General features: G+C 43.8%; 1 protein-coding gene across 1 annotated transcript in view; it reads right to left on the reverse strand.

Moving 5' to 3' along the window:
• Positions 1 to 25,638, reverse strand: part of ZNF513 (zinc finger protein 513) — a 79,423-nt gene that overhangs the window by 39,798 nt on the left and 13,987 nt on the right. Inside the window, exons 2-3 of the mRNA XM_030198588.1 lie at positions 22,280 to 22,408; positions 22,047 to 22,167 (exon numbers count right to left, since the gene is read on the reverse strand). Of these exons, the coding sequence (XP_030054448.1) occupies positions 22,047 to 22,167; positions 22,280 to 22,300 (142 nt within the window). The 5' untranslated portion in view covers positions 22,301 to 22,408. The remainder of the gene's footprint in view (positions 1 to 22,046; positions 22,168 to 22,279; positions 22,409 to 25,638) is intronic.

The following is a 25,638-nucleotide window of genomic DNA, read 5'->3' on the forward strand; positions in this document are numbered from 1 at the left end:
GAATAAATGCTATGCTGTTATTTACCAAAATTAGAGGAGGAGGAGTATAATGTTTGACAGTTTGCAAAGTGCTGGGTGATTGGGAGGGGTGCAAGAGGCTGATGTGTATAAACTATGAGAGGAACCTGGAGGAAATATTCATAAGAACATAAGAATAGTCATACTGGATCAGTCCCATGGTCTATCTAGCCCAGTATCCTAACCTTGGGGTGACAGTGTCTGAGGATCTCAAGGTGGCAAAACAAAGTGACAAAGTGGTGGCCAAAGCCAGAAGAATGCTAGACTGCACAGAAAGTGGTATAACCAGCAGAAGAGAGATGGTGTTAATATCATTAAGCAGTACAAGGCAATTTTAGCAGCTTGATTTTATTTGCAACGAGTAGACTTGTATTGGATTTTGACTCATCGGATTTTTGGTTCATTTATCTGACAGACCACACTGATGCAGGCGCTGTGAGGCCAAAATACAGTCTGTGTCAGGTCTTTGAATAAAGAAGCATTGTCTACTCTAGTCTTGAAAGCCTTTTGTGCTGTTTTTTTGATGCAATATCACTGTACAAGTCATTGGCGAGACCCCTCTTAGAGTACTGTGTTCAGTTTTGGAGGCTGTATCTCACTAAAAAAGACTTGCAACTGTTCAGATGACAAAAATAGTGCAGGGTTTGTACCAAAGACATACAGTATGAGACATCAGGAAATACTTTTTTATGGAGTGGATTGTGAAATCAAAACACTGATGGAATTGAAAAGCATATGGGGATAAACACAGAAGATCCCTTTATAGAAGGAGAATGGAGTCAAAGCTAAACTTAAATAATCTTCGCATTTTTAACAAGGCATAGAGGCATGTAACCTGCAGATTGACAGGTATAACCCTAAACAAAGGCATAGAACGATGCAACCTGAATAAAATAGCAGATACAACTCTGGTCCATCTAGTCTGCCCAATTGAGTATCTAGACAGTTCGTTATCTGCTATTATCTAATATATACTAGCCGTTAAGCCTGTAACAACGGGCTAGTTTTTTGTTTTCCTATGGCCTCCCCCCCCCCCATCCACCAACCCTCCTCTCTCCCCTGCTCTCCCCCCAGCGTCTGTTTCCCTCAGTTTTGCCCCCTCCTTCCCTCCCTGCGCCCTCCTCCTCCAATTTCCACGCCCATGTCCAAGCCCTCCTCCTTATTGGGCTGTACTGCTGGTGGAGGCGGAGCTTGGACTTCTACACTCTCAGCGTTCCGACTCTACTGCGCATTTGCAGGTGAGTCGGTCACTTGCCGTTTATATGTTTGATGTTATGTCATTTTCCAACATCTCTTCCCCAGTTTGCTTTGCTACTTCCAAACACCCACCCATTTTCTGTGTATCAGAGGGTAAAGTTGCACATCAAATGTAAAAATAACCCTGATACAAAATTATTCCATACTTTTCAATGACTGCACCCAACTTTTCCACCTTCCTTAGCTCCATCTTCTCTATCTATTTGTCTTCTTTCCTGTTTAAAAAAAAAAAAAAAAAATCTTTCAAACCCTGTCTTTTCCTTTGCATGATTCTTTACTGATATCTCTCCTAGACTCCTATATTCCTACTTTATCCCTTTCTCATGCCCCATTTTTGACCCAATTCTCCTTTCTTCTTCCATCCCACTTTGGTGGTTCTTCTTAGTCTTCCCATTCTTACCTACAGAGCCTGTGAACTTGAAACTTGCTATGTTTGAAAGGGCTTTACCTGCCTCCCCTGCACGGTTATTCTTGTCCTGTGCTACCATCTGTTGGCAAAACACCGAACTACACAGAAAAACATTCCAGCCAATATTCAAAACCATTTAGCTGGTCAGGAATGGCACCTTGGCCAGTTAAATTGTACTTAACCAGCTATCTGTCGATATTCAGCAGACGATAACCGGCTGTCTCCTGCTGAATATTTCCGGTTAGTGCGATACAACTAGCTATCCGCCGATTTTCAGCACATCGCCGGCTAAGATTGGCGGCCAAATCTGGCCACAACAATAGCAGGTCTATCTTTGGCCACTATGAACTTAGCGGGCCAGCACTGAATATCGACTTGACTGGTTATGTTCTTAGTGGCCAAAAATAAACTGGATATTCAATGCTAATACTGAATATATGGCATCACTGCCGACTACAGAGGTCTGAACATTGGTCCCATTTTTAGGGTATTGCTCCCTTCTTACCATTAGATGGCACCAAAACAGATAGAAGTTGAATGGCAATTTAAAAAATCACTGACGATCAGCATAAGCACCATAGACAAAAAATGACTAACAACTACATTTTCTATAGTGAATATTTTTGTGCTGAGTATAGAACATGATTTTAGATCTTTCCAGATTAAAAAAAATTGAATTACTCATCATTTTCAAATCTAATCTCAAGAAGGGTTATATATTCAGGTACAATAAGTTAAGTCCCTTCCCATGAGGGCTAACGCATACATTTGTACCTGAGGCAACGGAGAGTGAAGGAACTTGACCAAGGCCACTTGTAGCATCATGATAGAAATGGGTTATGAAGTCTGACATCCCTGATGTTTTCTACAAGATTCTTGGCCATCTGCTTCAAATCATTAGGCAACGCCTTCATTCCTGTCCCAGTGAAAAGTTCAAGACCTTGCCACAGAGAGCTGCACTATTGGAGAGGTTCACTGGTGACTGCAATAAAGATGTACCCTACAAAAAGGTTGAGAATCAGCTGGGAGAAGTTTATATGCAGGCAACAAAGAGAGGAAGCCCAATCTTGAACTGTATAATGTGGCATGTTAGATGCAATTTGTGTGGGAATGCATAGCAAGTGTACTTTTTGTACAGCTGAACTAGTGGGAGAGTTGATAAAACCTGCACATCCTTGTATTACATATACACCCAACTGGGTGAGGAGTTTCAGGTGCGCTAAAACAATCTGCTACTAACTGCAGCCAGAGCGGTGTGGCAGTTTTTAAGGACATGATGGAGCCAGGAATGACAGCAATTTATCTCCCCATAGTGGACAATGTGGTATTTCTCTCACATAGAGAAAAATGGAGTATTTCAGGAGTGGGCATACAAGGTGCTTTCAATAATGGGGATCTTTATGACAAAGAACATGGTCATCTGTATATATTAGCAGGTATATGTGAGCCATTGGAGCACAGGCTTTAATGCTCCCCTACAGACACTATTTATGCATTCTGGGTAGACTGACATAGCACAGGAGAGGGTATTAGAAGCCCAGAAACAGGATAATTTGACTGCTTGCTGATGGCACAGTGTGCAGGATTCCAAAAGGACACAAATTCTTTGAAGGGGTTAGCATAGTAGTGCCAAATAGTACTGGGGAGGGGAGTTACAGAGAAGGAGGTATAGCAGTTCTTTCCAGTTGCATATGAAGAAGGCAGGGATGCCAATCTCCAGGAGATGCAATTCTAAATAATCCACCATTGTTTTCTGGACCCTGCAAAACAGGGTTCTCCACAATGTTTTTCTGTACTAAGTGCAGCTGTGAAGTAGGCACTATGACATATTGTTTTAACCCATTAGTGCTCAATGTTCCCATAAGTGCCCACATGGGAACATTGGGCATTAATGGGTTAAGCTGTGCAAAGCATTAGGAGGTTTCTGGGCAGCTTTAAGAACTGCTACTGAAGCATGAGCCAAAGTGAAAGTGCCCAAGCAGGAGGAGGTACTGCTACTGGGGGTCATAAATGGGCTTCCAAGAGTGGAGTGGAGATGGAGGGGGCATGGGCATTTGTGGGCCTTGCATTGCTGATGGCTAGGAAATGTGTTTTCATGACGTGGATAGAGATGCAGCCTCCACCACTAAGCAGTGGAAAGGGGCTATGATAGAGACTACACAGGTGGAGAGAATGGGTGTAGGAAACCATGCAGGACATATAGAAGCTTTGGTGAACTTCTATGCTTTGCTGAAATTAGAACAATGCCAACTGAGTGCCTGGGTTCTCAACAGAATGGAGGAATGATGGGGGGGGGGGGGGGGGAGAATGGAAGGGCAGTGATGATAGTTGTGTGGATATATGAGGTGCAGTGGGATGTATGATAGTATGGCTGAAAAAGAAGGGGGAAGTGTAGACACAAAAAAAAAAAAAAAAAAAAACCCCAAAACAAATATGGAGTAGAATAGATGTTGTTGCAAAGTGAATGCATCTTGAGTTTTTTCTCTCTTTTTGCCAATGGAATGTTTACTTGTTCAATGGAATGTGCTCTGCCCCCCATTTGCATGGAGGCAGGGAATTAGGATGTGTCCATGAACTACAAAACCCTGTAATCCTGTAGTTCCATGTGACAGACTCTTTCAGAATGCATGTCCAGCTCCCTGTGGCTTATGGGAATTTATTAGCTTGCATTGTTCTCTGGGCAGCCTGGGCAAGTTGCCCTCCCCTTTCTCTCTTCGTCAGGTCTGTAAGAGTTAGTCTGCAGCATATCTTCTCTGTGAACCGAAACTGCCTATGCTGCATTCTGCTGTATGATCTTTTCAAGCTACTGTGACTCTATCAAGATTTTACCAGTGTAAAAGTATACACAGCATTACTCTCAGCATGTTGTTGAACTACTCCCAGCTTCTCTCTTGTATGGAGACAGAGCTGGTGGAGAACAGATTCCCAGTTTGCAAGACAAAAAATCTTGTCCAGCACATCTGAACTATAAGTTATTTTTCCTTGTTTGATTACTGCTTTAAAGAAGATTTTGGTTCAAGAGTTCCAAGTCTTCTCAGTGATGTTCTATACTTTGGTTTTTAAGCTGCATGCCAATCACACCCAGTGAGAGGGCAGAACAGAGTGCGTTTATGCAGTTAAGAAATGGTATCTGTTGTGTATTACTAAAAAGCTCTGCCCCGTTAGCCAAGTAATATTTCAAAAAGAATGGTTTGTAATAATACACAATTAAAAATCATGCTGTTAAGCAATCCATACATATACATACAGTATATAGATACGTGTATATCTACATATACACACACACAGGGTAATTTTTATAACCAGGCACCTAGTTTAAGACAGAAAAAAAGCATGCTTATAGTTAAAGGCCAAAACTCTTGCATTGGTGCTAGCATCTGTATGAAATTCTCCTTTAAGTGCCTGGTCAAATTTAATCATGTTACCGGCACACAGACATACCAAGTCACCATGCATTAAGGTGTATGACGCGCATCCAGGCATCCAGCCTCAGTCTCCAGCTCACAAGTCAATGCTTTCCACCCCCCCCCCCCCCCCACGCATTACATCAGTGGCAGGGGGAGCTAAAGTAGAAAAGATGCATGGGACAGTTCAGCCTAGTTTGAACTGGAGACATACCATGTCCCCACCTAAACCATAAAAGGAAGATTGCATCAGTGGGCAAGGACATAGCAGTGCAATCTAGACTGAAATATTTCGTGCTTCCTTTCCATCTTAGCTCCTCCTGCAATGAGTTCTGGCTGTTGACCACAACGTCAAGGTAAGGGAACTACGGAGGTAGGAAAATGGGGAGATGCTAGACAACGGTATGGAGAAGAAAGCGCCAGGGAAATGCTGAACTGCAGTAGCTATGAGGAGAGGTAAGAAGCTGGCCCATTGAGGGTATGGGGATTTCTGGACTGTTGGGGGAAGAGAGGAACAAGGAGATGTTGACTGCCCAAGGGAAGGAGTTGAGAGACATGGAGATGCTGGATCACTGGGGAGAACAGGACGCTACAGGGCCACACAAGAGGGGAGTGATTCTACAGTATGTTCAAAATTCTGACTAATATATAAGGTTCTCAATTCGAAATCACCACATTATCTGTTAGACTATTTGATTCCATATACACCAGCTAGGGCCCTTCATTCCTCCCAGGCCAAATTATTACAAATTCCTTCTTTCCGGTGCATCCGTTGGCTGTTCGCTCTCATTCTTTTTGTGTGATTGGCCCAACCCTCTGGAATGCTCTACCCTCCCAGCAGCAACTTTTGCCCACATATATGGCCTTTCGTTTTGCCCTTTAAAACACATCTTTTTCAGGAAGCCTTTGCTCCTTGACCTAGGTCAGACTCACAGGTGGTCGTTCTCCTCCTTCTGGTGGTCTTTGGCCTGGGCCCATATTGCAGTACAGTATGGTTTTGGCAGCTATTTCTGCATTGCACTCCTTTCTGTCCTATGAGTAATGGAGTTCTTCTCATTTTCTTTTCTTCCTCCTGTTTCTTTCTATCTCCTTTCCCTTAGTTAGTGTTTATGTACACCACCCAGAAAGCCAGTTGCCCTGGGGTGGTATATCAAGCAATTAAATAAACCTGAGATAAACTTGAAACTTGCAGGAAAAGGGAGAGGAGATGGTGGACTTAAGTGGAGGACTGAAGGGAGTGGATAGAAAACAGGGAGATTCTGGACCATGGGGGTGGAGGGAAGGGGAGGAGATGGAGAGATGCCAGACCTAGAGGAACAGTAAGAGGGGAGATGCTAGACATGGTGAGGTGGAAGAGTGAGAGAGGAAATGCTAGACTGGGTGGGGAGAGCAGGGAGGGAGATGTTCAGCTTGGGTGGTGGAAGAACTTGCAAAGGAATACAACAGGGAGATCTTTTCAAATTTATAACCCAAATGTACCACGAGAAAAACCTCTCATTGGTGCAGTTCATCTCACGCTTTGTGATGGACCACCCTTGGTGTCTTTTTCACATCTCTGATAAAGAAGCATCATTGGTTAAATAAGATTTCATATCAAATTGTAAAGTAGGTGTGGATTTAATGATAACATAAACCTTGTTATTTACCAGGGTATTATGGATGTTATATCTTAATTGCTTACTGTTCACATTTGCTTCTTTTTTTCTTTTCTCTCCACTAATGAGGGTTTGTTTTATTTCTTTTTTTTGTACTTTATTGTACTTAAGGGAATATAATAAAGGAAGAAAAGCACACCCTATTTCAAGCTTATTTTATAAAGAAAAGTAGGTGCCTACTTTCATCATAAATAGCTGGGATAAATGACTGTGCCTACATTTTGCGAGAACATGTGTAAATTATTGTAATTTGTAATCCATGCACATAGTTAGTTTTATTTATACCATGATTTATAGCTCGTTATGTCCCATGTAATTCAAAGCAGATAACATACAAACAATGAAGAATCAGAAAATGTACAATTTAAATCAATAAACAAAAAATAATTGAAAATATTAAAATGAAAAATTACATTCAAGATACAGACAAAAATAAAACACATAAAAACTAATAGAGTGCTCAAAAGAACCTTTTAAATAGAACTAAGCAGTACTTTTATACCGCATAGGGCCCCCCCCGCCTGTTTGCTCACAAGCCCTGCCCACTCGATGAGGTAACATCAGCACTATAATTTTAATTCCAATTCTTTTTCTTTGTTTTTGATGTTCCAAATTATATAATCATCACAATTGTTATGACAATTGAAAATCAGCAAAATTCAAAGGAAAATATAAACTTACATTTGTCCACCAGATTATAGGAACAAAGTTAGGAAATAAGAGAACATTTTCTAGAAATAATTTTCATTGGATGCAAATTCCCATCAAGATATCTCAAGCAGTATGCCTTGTAGCGCTATAGAAATTATAAATAGTAGTAGACTACTACAGTGTACTGGAACACTTATGTCTGAACACCTTCTGCTCAGTGTGCTGCTGCGGCTAGGAAAGCGAATAGAATGTTGGGTGTTATTAGAAGGGTATGGAGTCCAGGTGTGCGGATGTTATAATGCCGTTGTATCGCTCCATGGTGCGACCGCACCTGGAGTATTGTGTTCAGTACTGGTCTCCGTATCTCAAAAAAGATATAGTAGAATTGGAAAAGGTACAGCGAAGGGCGACGAAAATGATAGTGGGGATGGGACGACTTTCCTATGAAGAGAGGCTGAGAAGGCTAGGGCTTTTCAGCTTGGAGAAGAGACGGCTGAGGGGATATATGATAGAAGTGTATAAAATAATGAGTGGAATGGATCGGGTGGATGTGAAGCGACTGTTCACGCTATCCAAAAATACTAGGACTAGAGGGCATGAGTTGAAGCTACAGTGTGGTAAATTTAAAACGAATCGGAGAAAATTTTTCTTCACCCAACGTGTAATTAGACTCTGGAATTCATTGCCGGAGAACGTGGTACGGGCGGTTAGCTTGACGGAGTTTAAAAAGGGGTTAGATAGATTCCTAAAGGACAAGTCCATAGACCGCTATTAAATGGACTGGAAAAATTCCTCATTTTTAGGTATAACTTGTCTGGAATGTTTTTACGTTTGGGGAGCGTGCCAGGTGCCCTTGACCTGGATTGGCCACTGTCGGTGACAGGATGCTGGGCTAGATGGACCTTTGGTCTTTCCCAGTATGGCACTACTTATGTACTTAACATCTTTTGATACAATAAACTCCAATAATTGTCTAGGATCAAAAAACAGAAAAAAAGATTTACTCTAACAAAATAACACAAGTAAAAGGAAAATGTAACAAACAGCTATCTCTCACTTTCAGGGTCTTTGGATGTAATGCCAACTCTTACCTAGGGCTACACAGAAACAAAGCTAAGTCAAGAAAAAAAAAATCACTTTTGATCCCAAAAACAACTCATCCTTTAAACAGAAATACAAACTGTATTATGGTTTATCTCAAAAGCACGTTGCCATCAAGGCACGAGAAGTGCTATCCTGAGGTGAAGAAGCCGCTACCAGTAACCCAAGTAGTGGGAACAAGAGAGTTCCCTCTCCCATGCCAATACCAGTAGTGTTCATGCTTCTGGGTTGGAGTGGTGCTGATCTAAACACAGGGCTCAGCAAGACCCTGCTCACACTGCAGCCAGAGGAAGAGTCTTCTGCTACGGTCAAAGAGGCCATCACTCTGGGATTGGAAAGAGCTCGAAACCTCTCCAAAATTGACTGCTGCAAAGCTGGGGTAATGACCCAAGTCGAGGGTACCCATTGGGTTCTCCTCTTCCTTTTCCCCATAACACCAGGTTCAAGGTACAAGGCAGCAATACCAAGGACGTAAGTTAGAGAGCTCTTGCCAGAGCGTCCAATCAAGCTGCCATCTTAGTTCTTCCTGAATTTAACTCTACAGCAGTTTGCACCATGGTGCGAAGGACAATGATAATTGCTGATGTTCCACCTATTCCAGTTCACTAGGGTCACTGCTTGTTGAGTCTTCCTTACAGTATTCCCCATCCTAAGGTATGACATTGCATTCCATGTAGCATATCTTCTCGTTTTTGTTGTGCTTTGGACACTCACAACTTGCATGGCTCTCATTTTCTCTCTGTTTCCTTATTTAACTATAGATCTGTCCAAAATAAGAACTCATTGATTTTTGGTATTATTTTTTCCTTTAGTGAATTGATCATGTCTCACTGTGGCCTGGTTAAGGGACAGAGAAGGCTCTGTTCTTGCCAATTGCCTTCCTCATGGTTACACTACCTTCTCAACACCCAGAGGCTCTAGTAAAGGTGGGGGTGCTGCCCTCATTGCAGCTGATTCCTCATTTGTGTGTGAACTTTCCCAAAATGGAAACGCTGGGGGAAGCTTTCTGCTGAAAAGGTTTTAAAGACCTCTGAGGCAGGCCTTTGGGCCGAAACACGGCCGTGTCGGGTCATTTTTTATGAGAATTTCGTCACTTTTTATGTGAATAAACATATTATTTGGTATCCTCATTCATTCTCCTCACTTTTTTTCTCCAACTTTCCCAAAAAACATTTCCCAACCCTCACATTCTGCTCATACGATTCCTTTCAAGAATACCCATTCACCTTTTGCTCCTTCCTATTTCTCCTTAAAGGATTCTGCTTTAGGGAATCCCTTTCACAGACACTTTCAAAGGCTGTAGTTAAGATTATCTAAAAATCGGCAAATTAGGATATCTTAATTTTCACATAGGTAACACCTGACAGTGTGACGAGCGTTTTCTATCCCTTATCTCAGATTTGGGCCTTACACAGCATGTACCTTTCTGAATTCATTATACAGGGCATATGTTGGATTTGGTTCTCTCCAGCTAAGACTGCTCTGGGATTCTCTCAGAGTTCATCACCCTTCCAATCTCTTGGTCAGCCCATTTCCTTGTCTCCTCATTCTAGTACTTCCTTCATTCCTAACTACTGTTCAACCTTGCTCAAGGAATCTGGCTAGGATTGATCCTTCTAATCTTGCCCCTCCTCCTGACTTTGGATCTCAGACTACACATGAACAAGCTTCATTACGGCGTTAGACACTACAAGCAGCATTGAATTCTATTGCCCCTATTCACCCTGCTCAAATTCACATCATCTAGGCCCTGGTAGCATAGTGGTCAACACCTTATAAAGCAGCAGGCTAGATAAGCAGAAGGGCTCTGAACAAGGAAAACATTAGGCTTGCTTGCCCTCTGTAAGGAAGGACACTGTTACAATGAGAAAATAAAGTAGGCAAAAATAAAATTTTATTCTAACTTGATTAATAGGGCCATGAACCGACTAAAGACACTGTTCAGGCTGATCCCTACTGGCTGAAAGTAACCAGTGTCCATCTCTTTCAGTGGAAGATCTAGATCAATCCTTTACTGTCAAAGCACTGACACTATGGAAAAACTGCTCTCTCTTCTAGGCCTATCTCAGATACCTAGGCCCTTTTGCCTCCTATATTCCCTGTCTCATCAGGTACACCCTCACATACATGGTCATCTTAACCTGGCCACATATCCCTTTCTATTGCAGCTAACTTCCACCATGGGGGCTACTACCTGTCCATTAAACCTATCCCTTTGTCTTGGCTTCATGTCATGTAATATGGCCCAACTGCCTTGGTTATATTGTCATAAACAACAGTTTGTCTAATAGAAAAGTACCAGACCTTTGGAAATAGGCAATCAGACCAATTCTGAAGAAACCCATATTAGACCCATCTAATGCTTCTAATTATCATCCAGTCTCTAACTAAACTACATATCCAAGTAGCAAGAGAAAATAGTCTTTTCACAATATGTGAATCAATCCCATGTATTGCATCCGCATCAGTCTGGCTTCTGAACAAATCACAGCATAGAGACCGTTCTTAAAGTTCTACTGAGTGAGCTCCACTGTGCCTTCGTTGGTGGGAAGGTTGCACTGGTCATTTCCTTTGACTTGGTTGACTACACTCTGCTGTTAACGAGACAGACTTACAGGAACAGACTTACATTGGTTTTCATAATTTCTCCTTGGCCTCCAGTTTTCAGTTCTATCTTATTCTACTTCATCATCAGTCTATCTTCCTTTTGGTGTCTCTCAGGGCTCCAAACTGGTTCCATTATTAATATTTTTGTAGCCCACTTGCTACTAATACAAGATTATGGCATGTGCATTCTGCTATACCAACAATTTTCTCTTAAATTTTTTATACAAATCTGAATAACCTGACTTAACTCACCCCCATCATTGCTTAGATACCATTTCAGCCTGGTTATATAGTAAATTGTCTTGTTCTCAATCCCTTTAACACTGTGGCAGCCCGGTTGAGTGGCCAGTCTCTATGTCTTTTGCTTGCCCCTAATCACTGTGGCTCTCCAATTACTCTTGTTGATCACTTAAGGTATTTAAAGATTCTTCCTGATCACCAAGTCAATACGTTAGTGAAGGCAAACTTTCTAGCTCTGCAACAATTCCATGAGTGTGGTATTATCTGGATGATCCATCTTAATTGACTATTTTATGCACTAACTGCTTCAAGACTTGATTACTGCAACATAGTATACACCCAGGTATTAACCTCTCCTTGCTTAAGCATCTTCAAACTGACCAAAACACTGGCATAAGAATTCCCTGCCACGCTAAAAAATGTGATCCTGCTACACCTCTACTATTCTGCCTTCACTGGTTTCCCATCAGATTTGGAATACGTTTTAAAATACTACCCTTACCACATAAGGCAAAATATATTGGTATCCCTTCATACTTAACTTCACTTACCAACCCCTCATGTTCCAGCTCGCTGTATTCATTACACGAGTCTTGACTTTCTTTCCCTCCAGTCTGACGATCTAGGCTTGACACCACCCGCCAAAGTGCTTTGAACTACACTGTTCCACAGCTTTGGAATGCCTTCCTGCTTCCATTATGTATGAAACCATCTCTCAAGAAATTTAAGGCTACACTTAAGACACGCCTTTTTACGCGAGCTTTTGGGGACCTGGATGAACGTACTCAGCCATATCAGGGGTGAAACCAGACAACAGATTTTGGGTGGGCCTGAGTAAGATGTGGGTGAGCACCAAATGTTCTCCCTCCTCCATCACCACGAAAAAAAATATCTCAGCTGGTGGGAAAACACTTCTTTCCACCTTGGCCGTCTGCAGCAGGCATAAGCTGAAAACTGAGCAGGTGCCAGTATCATGGACAGTAGCGTTTTCATTACCATCAGGGGGAAGTCTTCAGCTGGCGGAGCTTGGAATCCCCACCAGCTACTGCTAAACATGTGCTAGTGATGGGTGGGCCTGAGCCCTAAATGGGTGGGCCCCGGCCCACCCAGGCTCACCTGTGGCTACGCCACTGAGCCATATCAATCGACTGGACTTGATGCCTGCTGACTTTCCTCCATTTCTTTCCTGTTAGCCTCCCTTTTCTGTCACATTATTGGCATTTCTTTCACCATGCTCATCACAAATAGGCAGTTCTGTATGATGCCACAATATCACACCACTGTGCAAATAGTCGTCGGAGTAGTAGATGTCTTTCCCCTTTCATAGAGATACACATCACACACACTAAAAATGATATAAATGTAATATAAAATATGCATACTTGATCCTGATTTGTCTTGCCATTTTCAGACAGACTGTCGAAGTCTGCTGGGCACTGGCCTTATTTCCCAACTATTGGATTTGCCATCAAAGCCCACTTCAGCCCATTCTGATCTGTTTTTGCCCTGTTCAGGACAGACACTAGACATCTGCCCAGCACTGGCCTTACTTCCCAAGTTTTGGAGTAGCTGTCTAAGCACCACTCCTGTCCATCATAACACATCTACAGCCATGAGGTCATTTAAGTTTTGATGTCATCCCCTTTCCATATAGGGATGCTCAATGTTTATCCCATGCATTTTTGAATTCAGTCACTGTTTTGTCTCCATCATCTCCACTGGGAGGTTATTTCAGGCATCCACTACCCTCTTCATTAACCAGTATTTCCTGATATTTCTCCTAAGTCTACCACCCTGCAACCTTAATTTATGTCCTTCCCATCTATAGAAAAGATTTGTTTATATATTGATATTTTTCAAGTATTTAAACGTTTGTATCATAACTCCCCATTCTTCCTTTCCTCTAGGGCAGTGATGGCAAACCTAGGGCACGCAGAGCCCTCTCTGTTGGCATGCACGCCGTCGTCTCAGCCAGTTCCAGCCCCCCTGCCCCGCCCTCCGAGCACCAGGGCCCACCTCCGAATAAAAGTCATACCTGGTCGAGGTTAAGGCGGCGTCGGCGGCAGCAGCAGTAGTGAAAAGCGTGCTGACTTGGCACGCCTTCAGCCTTCCCTTCTGTCTCTCAAGCTCTGGTCCCGCCCTCATTTCCTGTTTCTGCAAGGGCGGGACCACAGAGCTTGAGAGACAGAAGGGAAGGCTGAAGGCGTGCCGAGTCAGCACGCTTTTCACTGCTGCCGCCGCCTTAACCCCGACCAGGTATGACTTTTAAATTTCGGAGGGGGGCCCTGGTACTCGGACAGAGGGAGGGCGGGCTGCTCTGGAAAAGCGATCTGCCGGAGCTCCAGAGGGATATTATTCCAAATCTTATCACTTTGAAAGACAATGGAACATTCCCAGATTGATTTGGAACTCATTTTTATTAGATGCTTAATATACCGCCTTCCTGTGGTACAATCAAAGTAGTTTACATATCATATAAAGGTGTTTTCTCTGTCCCTATTGGGTTCACAATCTAAGTTTAGTACCTGGAGCAATGGAGGGTTATGTGACTTCCCAGTGCACAAGAAACCACATTGGGACTCAAACGTGGTTCCCCTGGTTCTCCACCCACTGCGTTAACCATTAGGCTATTCCTCCACTTTTCCTCATTAGATGTGAATCAGAACTTCTAGCAAAGGCAATCAAGCAAATGTCTGTGTCCACCCACAGAGGCTAAACATATGTAAAAGAAAGTGAGACCCACAATGTGGAGCTGGCTCTGAAAATCCAGTTAGAAAGTTGAAACAGGGCAATGTCAGGGTTTCCTGAAACTCTCCTTATCACCCTGCAGATTGGTTTTTCAGAATATCCTCAAGGAACTTGCCGAGATACAATTGCATATGCTGGATCTTAAATGTAAGGAAATTCATTGTGGATAACCTGAAATCTCAACTGACCATCCAGTCATCAGGATGGGCCTCGGAAACCCTGAGCTACGCTAAACATCATCCTTCAAAAGCAGAAATGAAGATCCCACCCCCCCACCCCCCACACACACACACAGTTCAGATCCATTGCTGTCAACCATGCAATCATATTCAACCAGAAAAGTGCTGGTGCCAGCTGACCCAGTGAGCAGCAGAGTACCAGCATTTCACCAAACAGTGCATACATGCACCACAAATCTCCTCAGGGGGGGGGGGGGGGGGGGGGGGGGAGAAGGTCTTTTTGCAAAATAATTCTTATATACTTCCAGTACAAGCAGCCACATCATACTACAACAAAATCCCTTAATGACTTTCAGATCATTTGTTAGTAAAAGGGCATATTTTACTTCACAGCACACACTTACAAAACAAAGTCAGACCACTCGTGCCCCCAATAATAAATTAACACAAATTTTAAAGAGTACAATACAAAACAAAATAGCTAGCACTGCTCTCCCCAATCAAGATGTATTCAGGACAAACATCCTGACAATGTGATTTAACCAGAATTACTAACGAACTCGCAGCTCTTAGGAGTCATCAAGAGAAGCTGAAAAGCCTGAGGATAGCAGTCTAAGCAGAACCATCATATTTCTGAAAGGAAAAAAAAAACCCCAGAGTGCTATTCTAACGTTCCTTTCAATTACTCCATACATCTCTCCATTGCTCATGGTACAAGCTCAGGTAAGCGGTGTGCAGGTTGATCATTTTTGCGTTGTGTCACTTCTCGCTGGGGGTGGGGCAATGTCATTAAAACTGCACCCTCTTTGTGAATAGTGTGCCCTCTTTTGGAAGAGTACACACTACTGACGACATTCAATTTTTTCCTTTGTTTTCATTTCAAAATGACATGAAAGTGCACTACTACCAATCATTTCTATAGCGCTACTAGACGTATGCAGCACTGTATACATTATATGCAGGTATTTTCTCTGTCCCTAGTGAGCTCACAAGCTAAGATATTTTTTTGTATCTGAGGCAATAGAGGTTAAGTGAGTTACCTACGGTCACAAGAAGCTGCAGTGGGAATTAAACCCAGTTCCCCAAGTTCTCAGCTGACTGCACTAACCATTAGGCTACTCCTTCATTCTTTGTCAGTTCACTGCACGTCCCTAGCTCAGGGCAGACCAGTGCTACGTACTAAGGCACTGGGAAAGACAACATTAGCACTGGAACAGTTTTGGAACTTGATTATGCATTATAAAAATTAAAAAAGAGGAAGATGTTATATACAATAAAGGGACTGTTTATAAAAGCTGGTTTTTTTGCTAAATGATGATTGGAAGTCTTCACGGTGACTAAGTTTATGTGTGAAAGCACTGAAGCACCACTGGCAATTTATGAAGTCTTTTTCCTCTATTTTTCATGTTTGAAACACAGAGGGGCATAATCAAAAGGGATGCCCAAGTTTTGCTGAGGACGTCCTCGCAAAACGACCTGATGGAAGGGCGGGGAAACCCGTATTATTAAAACAAGATGGACGTCCATCTTTCGTTTTGATAATACGGTCAGGGATGCCCAAATCTTGAAATTTAGGTCATCCTTAGAGATGGTCATCCCTAGACTTGGTCGTTTCTGATTTTCAGCGATAACGGAAACCAAGGACGCCCATCTCAGAAACGACCAAATGCAAGCACTTTGGTCATGGGAGGAGTCAGCATTTGTAGTGCACTGGTCCCCGACATGCCAGGACACCAACCGAGCACCCTAGAGGGCACTGCAGTGGAATTCAGAAATTGCTCACAGGTACATAGCTCCCTTACCTTGTGTGCTGAGCCCCCCAAAACCCACTACCCACAACTGTACACCACTACCATAGCCCTTACGGGTGAAGGGGGCACCTACATGTGGGTACAGTGGGTTTTGGAGAGCTCACATTTACCACAAGTGTAACAGGTGGGGGGGGGGGTGCACTGCACCCACTAAAACTGCTCCAGGGACCTGCATACTGCTGTGATGGACCAGAGTATGACATTTGAGGCTGGCATAGACGCTGGCACAAAATATTTTGAAAGATTTTTTTTGACGGGAGGGGGTTAGTGACCACTGGGGGAGTAAGGGGAGGTCATCCCCAATTCTCTCCAATGGTCATCTGGTCAGTTTGGGCACCTTTTTGTGCCTTGGTTGTAAGAAAAACAGGACCAGGTAAAATCGTCCAAGTGCTCATCAGGGACGCCCTTTTTTTTTCCATTATGGGTTAAGGACTTCCATGTTTTAGGCACACCCAAGTCCCGCCTTTGCTACGCCTCCAACATGCCCCCATGAACTTTGGCTGTCCCTGTGAACTTTGGCTGTCCCTGTGACGGAAAGCAGTTGGGGACATCCAAAATCGGCTTTCGATTATACCGATTTGGACAACCCTGTGAGAAGGACGCCCATCTTCCGATTTGTGCCGAAAGATGGGGGTCCTTCTCAGGGCAGGGGGGACAAAATTCCCCAGGTCCAGGCCTCCAAGGGGGGCCCAGCGCCGCAATCCCACCCGCCCTCCATCGTTGACTGTCTGCCATTGGGCCGGGCCCCCTGCATTGAAATCACAGCGCCTCTAACCTCCGTATGAAAGCGCTGCAGGCAGCAGCAGATCGCCTCCCTTCAGGCCTCCTTCCCTCCCTGTGTCTCACCCTCGTCTGACGTAACTTTCACAAGGGAGGGACACAGGGAAGAAAGGAGGCCCGAAGGGAGGCGATCTGCTGCTACCTGCAGCGCTTTCACATGGAGGTGAGAGGCACTGTGATTTCAATGCAGGGGGCCCTGCCCGGTGGCGGACGGAGAGGGGTAGGTGGAGGGGGGGAGCGGTGGCTGCGACCTCGGGGGGGGGGGGGGGGGGTGCGGCGGGGGCAGCCTTGTCAGTCTCTCGGCCCTGGTTCTTCTCTTTCGAAAATAAGCCTGATAGTGTTCATCTAACCCACAGTATAAATTTGGATGCCAATTTACAGGACTGGTGGTTGGGAGGCGGGAAATACTGCTGGGCAGACTTGTACGGTCTGTGCCCTGAAAAAGGCAGGTACAAATCAAGGTAAGGTATACACATATGAGTTTATCTTGTTGGGCAGACTGGATGGACCATGTGGGTCTTTTTCTGCCGTCATCTACTATGTTACTATGTATAGGTGGTGTCACTGTTGTAAGACAGCCAATATGCCCCTCTCCTCTTATCCCTGGGGTTTTCAACTTAGCATGTCAACCATCTCTCTTATGTGCATAAATCCAGGGGTTTCCTGCCTCTGATATGCTGTTGCTTTCTTGGCTAAATCAGTTATATTATTTTGTCTGTTCTTTTACCATGTACTCCCATCATCCCGCTGGAAGGCCTCTGTGCAGCATTTAGTGAGTTTGAGCACTATTATTAACAGACCCATTTTATAGGTGAGGACCATTGGGAGGTAAAACATTTAAGAGTGTGTGGCAGAGCAACTGTAGCATCCAAAACCCTCAGGAGTCACCATACTGGCAACAAAGAGGTGCCTCTGTCTATGAACATTTATTTCTTGGTACCTTCAAATTCATTCTGAGACGAGTCTGTTTATTTTGAAAAAAAAAAATTTAACTCCTGTATTGAAATACAACAAGGCAGGTTCTAGTGCAGGCAAATTTATCTGCTGGATCTACAACAGGGGGAAAACATTCACACAAAGCAAGAGTCACTGATGACATGTCTTCTAATTTCAGATGGCGTGAATAACAGAGCCACAGCAGTACCTGGAAATGATTCCCAGTAACTTGTCTGGCTACAGAACGGCGCCCAGATGAACGAAGATAAAAGAGCCTCAGTCATAACAGCGTTCAGATTATTGATTGTCCATGGCTAACCTGCTGGCTCAGAGGCAATGCTGTATGCTGCCATGTGGGAGAGTTGGATTTGATTTCTTGAGCTGGCTTCTGCTCCACATGCAGCATTCACAGTTCTGGGGGAGGGCAGGGCAGAGAGGAATCCCAGGCATTGCAGAATAGTCTGACAGTCAGATTCAGGTTCTCACAAACTGGGTTCCAGAGGCAGGACTATATTACTACTGTGACTAGGCTATACAGAAAAGGGGCAGAAAAAGATACCATGCTTAAAAAAAAATCATAACAAATGAATTACCTTACGGCTTATAGAATATACAAACAGTACAGGAAGGGAGAAAGCACTGACTGTTGAGCACAGAGTAAGGTCAGAAAAATAATTTTAAGAGGTCAGTTTGAGGCCTGCATGGTCACCGGTTTAAGAGTTAACTTAATACCTATATTCAGTGCTCCTATGCATTGCTACCGCAATGACTACACTGGCACTATCCATTTAGTTTGTGTGTGCTATTCAACAGGCCTAAATTAAACAGATAACTTACCTGGTTAGTGGCTGAATATATCTTGATAATTTTTAGGGCTGTCCTTGCCTCACCAGTACTCAGCCCACAGTTATACAGATAGTATCAGGCTGTTAAGTAATTTAAATGGCCATATACTATCCGTATAACTTTTCAAGCAATTATGCATTCTTTTACAAAAACAAAATTCTCCGACTCCCCCAAACTATCCCCTTACCCATTTCACCAAACTTTCTGCCTCTCCACTCCCACCAGGATATCCATGGTAGTCCAGCAGGGGAAGGACCATGAGACTACTGCTTGCTACAGGGGCATGAGGTGCCATTTTGGAAAACAATTTTACTAATGGCCTCTTTTACCAAACTGCGCTAGCGATTCCCAGCGCAGCAATGTTAACAAAGTCTATTCACTTTAAATGGGCTTCATTGGCACTGCTGTGTGGGAATCAATAGCGCAGTTTGGTAAAAAAGAGGCCCTAAGGCTGAAGCAACTGTGGATTGCTTCTGCACCCATCACAGGGCCACCACCAATGCCCTGAAGGGTGACCTGGGGGGGGGGGGGGGGGGGGGGAGAGGGCAGGTCATGGAGAAAGCCAGAACGTTTTTTTTTTTAAACAGACGTTGGCGATGTGACGACCACAGAAGTTTTTATAAGAACAGAGACAGGATTTGGAGAGCAATTTTTTTAAACATACTTTCGTTTTAGCAGCAATTAATACTGCCTTTTGATTTTCAGCTGAACAAAAAACACTTTCAGTTGGTCTCTAACTCCCATGCACACAAATACATATTCTGCATACTTAAGGGAGATGTCCTGAAAACCAATTCTGGTAGTTGAGGGTCCTATCCAGTATCTACTGTCCATTTGATATTTTAGTGTCGGAAAGGAACAACATTAAATCCAGGGGAGGGGAGAGGAGAACCATACTACAGCAGAGCCCTGACCCAATAAATCGCCCTTACACAGTAACATAATAAATGACGGCAGATAAAGACCTGTACGATCCATCCAGTCTGCCCAACAAGATGAATTCATAACATAAGCTACGATGTGGTACTACAGAAGTCTGCCAGGCCCTGGCTTTGCTCCTCAGTTACTGGAGTTACCATCTAAGAACCACTACACTTCTCAATTACTGGTGTTGCCATCCAATCACAGTGAGTTTGCTGAAACAGATCATTTCCTTGGACAGGTGGTCTCGCAAAGAATGAAACATTACAATAAAAAAAAACATTTGTTCTCTGTTTTGGGTATCTTGGTTCTAACAATTTTCTAATACTTTGTTTGGGAATTAAATGAAAAGAGATAGATCAGCAGGTTTAGTCCTCAAGAACCTCAAATGTCTATAAATTTAAGTGAAGGTGAGGATGTCACCCTGGAGACAGCAAAACAGCACCAACCAGATCCACATGGTAGCTGCCTACACCAGCAACAAATATTCTAGTGATCCCACCTATTTTGTGCTCCACTTCAACAACCACTTATCGGGCCCCTAATACTACTGTCACCCTGTCTACACCTCACAGGCCAGTCGCATAGCCAAACCTTGAATTCAAGGGGAGGGGAGGCACAAAATTTTGTCCAGGTCCTTTTCCCACTCCCTACCCTGCTCTCTGTGCCCTCCTCTTCCCCCCTCCCGTGATCCCCAAATACCTGGGCTGATGGGGGTCTCCAAGCCCCACAGCCAGTGGAGGAGATCCTTCACCTGTGTCCTGGCAATCAGCAGCCCCTGCCATAGGCTGCACCTGCACCAGTTCCCCCCCCCCCCCCCTCCACCAAGCACATACTTAGTTTTTGTGCAAAAACTAAGCAAGTATGGAAGGAGGGTACAGCAGTTGCACATTGAAAGCACCATCAACTGCCAGACCACAGGTGGAGGACCTCTTCCTCTGGTGGGACTTGGGAACCTCCACCAGTCAGAGCAGTAGATGGTGCTGCAATTTTGGCTGAACTCAGTGGGAGGGCCCAGGCCCCTCTCCCCCCTGGGTGCTATGCCACGGTTGCAGGCCCTTCACTATTGCGCTGGGCAGCTATAGATCATGGTGTGTAACCTACAACTTCAAGCTCTCAGTCCCTCCCCCAGTTACCCTGCATCCTGCCACTCCCTCTCCTGGGTGGGTCAGAGCAGGGTAGCTCAGAGTTCCCACTGTCAAATGCTCACATAACCTGATGCAAAGCCATCTGGCACTGCTATGGGGAAGTACAGAAGATGGCAGCATCTCTGTGGTGAGGCAGAAAAATTTGAAGTCTCTCAGCAGAGCAGTTTGAAACCTTGCCCCAGTCCTGCAGTAAGGATTCACTGAAGTCACCGACATGGAAAATCTTGCAATCCAATAACTATATTAGCAACCCAGTGAAAAGAGTCTACCAAGCTGAGATGTGCCGATCCTGTAAAAATGTGCTCTACACTGCTGCAGCATGAGATGACAGGAAACAAGACACCTCTAGCTCTGCCATCTCAAAAAAGATCAAATTTCTATAGGTCAGAAAGCCCATTCAGCAAAATGACACTGAATAGCAAACTGAAAATAAGGCAAGACTACATTAAAAAGCAGTTCAAAATCAAGAAAAGGAGAGAATTTTCAAAATAAACATGTAACCGATCAGGCAATGACATAAGCCAGCAATCAGCATGAATTCAAGTGAGACCATTCTCCTTCCCATGTGTCTTAATGGCACAAACTCTGTCGGAGTATAAGGAAGGTACATCACTTTTGAAATTAAACAATAACTCACTGCTGTTCAGTCAGTAGGTTAGAGTGAAGTTGCTCTTATATTTATGACAAATCAGTGGGAAAATTGTTCCATTTTGGTGCAAGTTTTTTTTTGCAGTAACATCTTTGAAGGCAAATAAGTTCCCCTTAGGAGGGCTTCCCTATAACAGATATGGCGTTTTTCACTTCTGCTACTGAACTTGTGCAACAGCTGCACCTGATCACCTCTGGATCATGCAAGCCAGCCATGGTCCCTGCCCAGCCACGGAACACAGTCAGTGCCGTAGCAAGGGCGGCTGACATCCGGGGCGGGTCGCCGCTACGCACACTCCCCCCCCTCCCCCCCGGGTGCAGTGCAGCACGGCGCCCCCCCCCCTTGGCGCGCACCCTCCCCCCCCCCGGAGCGCATTCTTACTTGAATTAGGACACGAGGGGCGGGTGAGAGGGCGATCCGCCCCCGAGTGCAAGTCGCTGGGAGCTGCGTCAGCTCCGCTGGTTCCCTGCTCTCTCTGCCCCGGAACAGGAAGTAACCTGTTCCGGGGCAGAGAGAGCAGGGAACCAGCGGAGCCGACACCCCCAGCGGCGTGCACCCGGGGCGGACCGCCCCACTGCTCCCCCTTCCTACGCCACTGTACACAGTCTTATTAACTGACAAAAACCGCATGTTACCACCTGAATTCTTAAGTGATTATCAGAGCTGTCAGGAACATACTTACACACCTTCTGAGCCCTTTCCGAAGCCCATAATTCTGTCACTGCTGTCCTCAAATTCTAGGTCCTGCCCCAGCATGAGATCACTCTCCAAAACGAGGCCTGCGCTCTTCTCTAAGCCATCCTCCCACTGCAACACACAAAGGGACACCCCACCAAATTACTGAGCTGTCAAAAAGAGCGAGTGCATGCATGCAACTTGCAAAGCTCACTGGCCTATAATGAGTAACTAATCCTCAAACCTGTGGAAAACATCCGCACATTATCACAGGAGAACCCGACGGTTTACAGACAGTGTTTGCATGTGCAAGATCCAGACTTTGAATCCCAAATCCACCTTCTGCTCCTCAGGCCAATCATGGCTAGGGATGCTGTAAAGGTAGTAATCACAGCAACCTTGGATCACTTAACAGCAGCAGCTGGTGACCAGACTCAGGATGTCTGTATCTCGATTTCTCTAGAAAGCTGAAGTCTACAGTGCCTGGCTTACATATGACTAGACAAAGAGAGAGAGTTAAAGATAAGGGTGGTTGGAAGGACAGGCTTGTTTATTTAACAGCTAAAAGGCAGCTCTGTTTTAAAGTTTTTGTGTATACAGAGATAAATTGCTTGCTAGAGAAACCACTTATAGGGTTTGATTTTATAAGTGGATGTTTATGTGAATGATCCCAAAAGGTGCCTTGGTCTCTATAAAATAAGCACACGAGTTCATGTAAATACGTGAGTGTACTCTAAGCATGTACTTGTATATATGTTTGTATATCACAACTCCTACTCCTCACACATATAAATAACATGCTATCCTCACACATATAAATAACATGCTATCTTGTTGCCATGCATACTTACAGGTGACAGAATGACCAACACAATTTTATAAAAGACCATTTCTGTAAGTACAACAGGTTTTACACATGGGAAAACTTCATAATTCTTCCCTCACAAAGAGAAGATTTGGCAAAAGGGTCTTGCTGTGAAAAGATGAGAGAACAATACGAAACTTCATGTTCTAAAAACCCAGAAAAGAGAGGTTGTGGGCTATACTGATAAATTCAAGAACCCAGCTTAGTTAAAATGTCTTTGTGTTTGATTTTCCGTCCCCAGGTACATCCTTTGATTTATAGGACTTTATCTCAACTAAGAGGACAAAGGGAAACTTTTTCACCACAATACTTAATTAGGGATTTTTATCAATAACTGTAATAACTCTGATCTTATCACAAGATTAACTATAAGCCACTAACAAACATAAGATATGCTAAATAAACTTAAGGACTTTTAAATGACAAGACTAAGATGCAGACAGCATCCAGCAGTGAGATGTGGCACTCTGTGCAAAAGGCTGGATAACCCTCATGTATGATTATCTGCCAATTGGTGACATATTGTATGTGTGCACTCAGTGCAAAGCGAACCAGCCCAATTTCTGGAAGTCAGAATGCCAGACTTAGAACAGCTGAGGCAGACAGAGGAGATCTTCAAGGACACAGTAGAGCAATTCCTCTTACAGACTGGGATCCTCTGTACTGTTAGAGAGATGAAAGTTCATTTGTATGGACTGCATCATTTCCGTGGAGTGGGACGTGATCCTGTAGCTGGAACTTGGGCCCAGATCATGCAGTATCCTCACTGAGAATGTATCTATAGGTGTATGTGCCCAACAGGGTTAGGAAGGAATACAGATGGCTGAGCAGTATAGTTCCTATTGTTGAAAAACTTTGCATAGGATGGTCAGTCACTAAAGCCTAGAGCTCTGTTTGATGAAATCACCACCACTAAAAGTAAGACATAAGGTACTTCAAGTAACAGGAGGCTAGTGGCTCAAAAGGAGCTTTCATCAGCTGGGTCATAACAACTGAGGTCCCAAGACACAGCAGGTGGCTTCAACACATAAAACAAACAATTAGAGGCAGAATAGAGATGGGCTTACCTTCTACATGGTGGTGATATGTGCTAATTGCACTACCGGGACCTTAATGGCACTGGTACGCCTTGTAGCACTATAGAAATGCTAAACAGTATAGTAGTTTTCAAACATAAGATGTAGAATGTACTCAGGCAGATTTGTGTGGGATAGGAAAAAAGAGTCTAGGCCTTTCCCTCACACCAGACAACAAATCTCAACTTAAAACCAAAAGTGGACACTTTCCTAGAAGCACAATGACCAGTGGCATGCTGTCAGGCAGATCAGGGTAGCTAACATTATCAAGCTGTGAAGGAAAGAGGCCTGACATTTGAATGTATAATATCCCTGAACCTGTGTGATTAGAATTGGAGAATACACCAGTTTGATGGGACCTTGTTATAGGAAGTGGCTGAAATGATCTTTTGGCAATGGGGCAACACCATGTAGATCTCTTCTTAAAACAGGAAGGTACCTCAGTTCTACTCTATGATAGGGACACATGGATGCTTTCCTCCTAAATTAGGGAAATGCTTTCTGTAGAGGTATCCTCCAATTCCCCTATTAGGGAAGGAATTTGGATTTAGCTCACACCTCTTTCAGTAACAGCTCAAGGATAATTATATTCAAGCACAGTACGTATTTTCCTTTCCCCGGAGGGCTTAGCATGTAAGTTTGTAACTGATGCAAAAGAGGGTACAAGCCAGTCTGTTTCCAAGATATCCACAGTGAATAGGCATGCATGGCTTCCATTGTATACAGCCCTAGTTCATACATATTCATTATGGGTATCCTGAAAACCTGACTGGCTTGGGGTATCCTGAGGACTACATTTAGAACCCCTGTATTATAGTGACAGTTTCCACTACCTCCACTAGAAGGCCAAAAAAGCAAACAGAAATACTAGGAATTATTAGGAAAGGGATGGTGACTAAGACCGAAAATACTATGATGCCTCTGTATCATTCCATGGTGCGACCTCACCTCGAGTACTGTGTTCAGGTTCTGGTCACCGTATTTCAAAAAAGATATAGCAGATTAGAAAAGGTTCAAAGAAGAGCGACCAAAATGATAAAGAGAAACTCCACTCATATGAGGAAAGGCTAAAGAGATTAGGGCTCTTTGTTGGAAAGAGAGACAGATGAGGGGAGAGATTTGATTGAGGTCTACAAAATCCCAAGTGGTGTAGAAGTGAATCAATTTTTTAGTCATTCCAAAAGTACAAAGACTAGGTGACACTCAAGGAAGTTACATGGAAATACTTTTAAAAACAAATAGGAGGAAATATTTTTTCACTCAACGAATAGTTAAGCTCTGGAACACTTTGCCGGAGCTTAGCGTACCCGGGTTTAAAAAAAAGGTTTGGACAAGTTCCTGGAGGAAAAGTCCACAGTCTGCTATTGAGACAAACATGGGGAAGCTACTGCTTGTCCTAGGATTAGTAGCATGGAATGTTGCCACTATCCAGGTTTCTGCCAGGTATTTGTGACCTGGCTTGGCCACTGTTGGAAACAGGATACTGGGTTAGATGGACCACTGGTCTGTCCAAATATGGCTATTCTTATGAGGCTATTTCAGGTCTTGCCATTTCTAGTTTTGATTCTTACAATATTTAAGCCAACACCCAGACACCAGAGAATGATACATGATAGGGGCGCACCCAGGTGAGAATGCTGAAATATTTTATTTTTGATGGCT

The sequence above is a fragment of the Microcaecilia unicolor genome, chromosome 3, assembly GCF_901765095.1.
Source record: "Microcaecilia unicolor chromosome 3, aMicUni1.1, whole genome shotgun sequence".
NCBI lineage: Eukaryota > Metazoa > Chordata > Amphibia > Gymnophiona > Siphonopidae > Microcaecilia > Microcaecilia unicolor.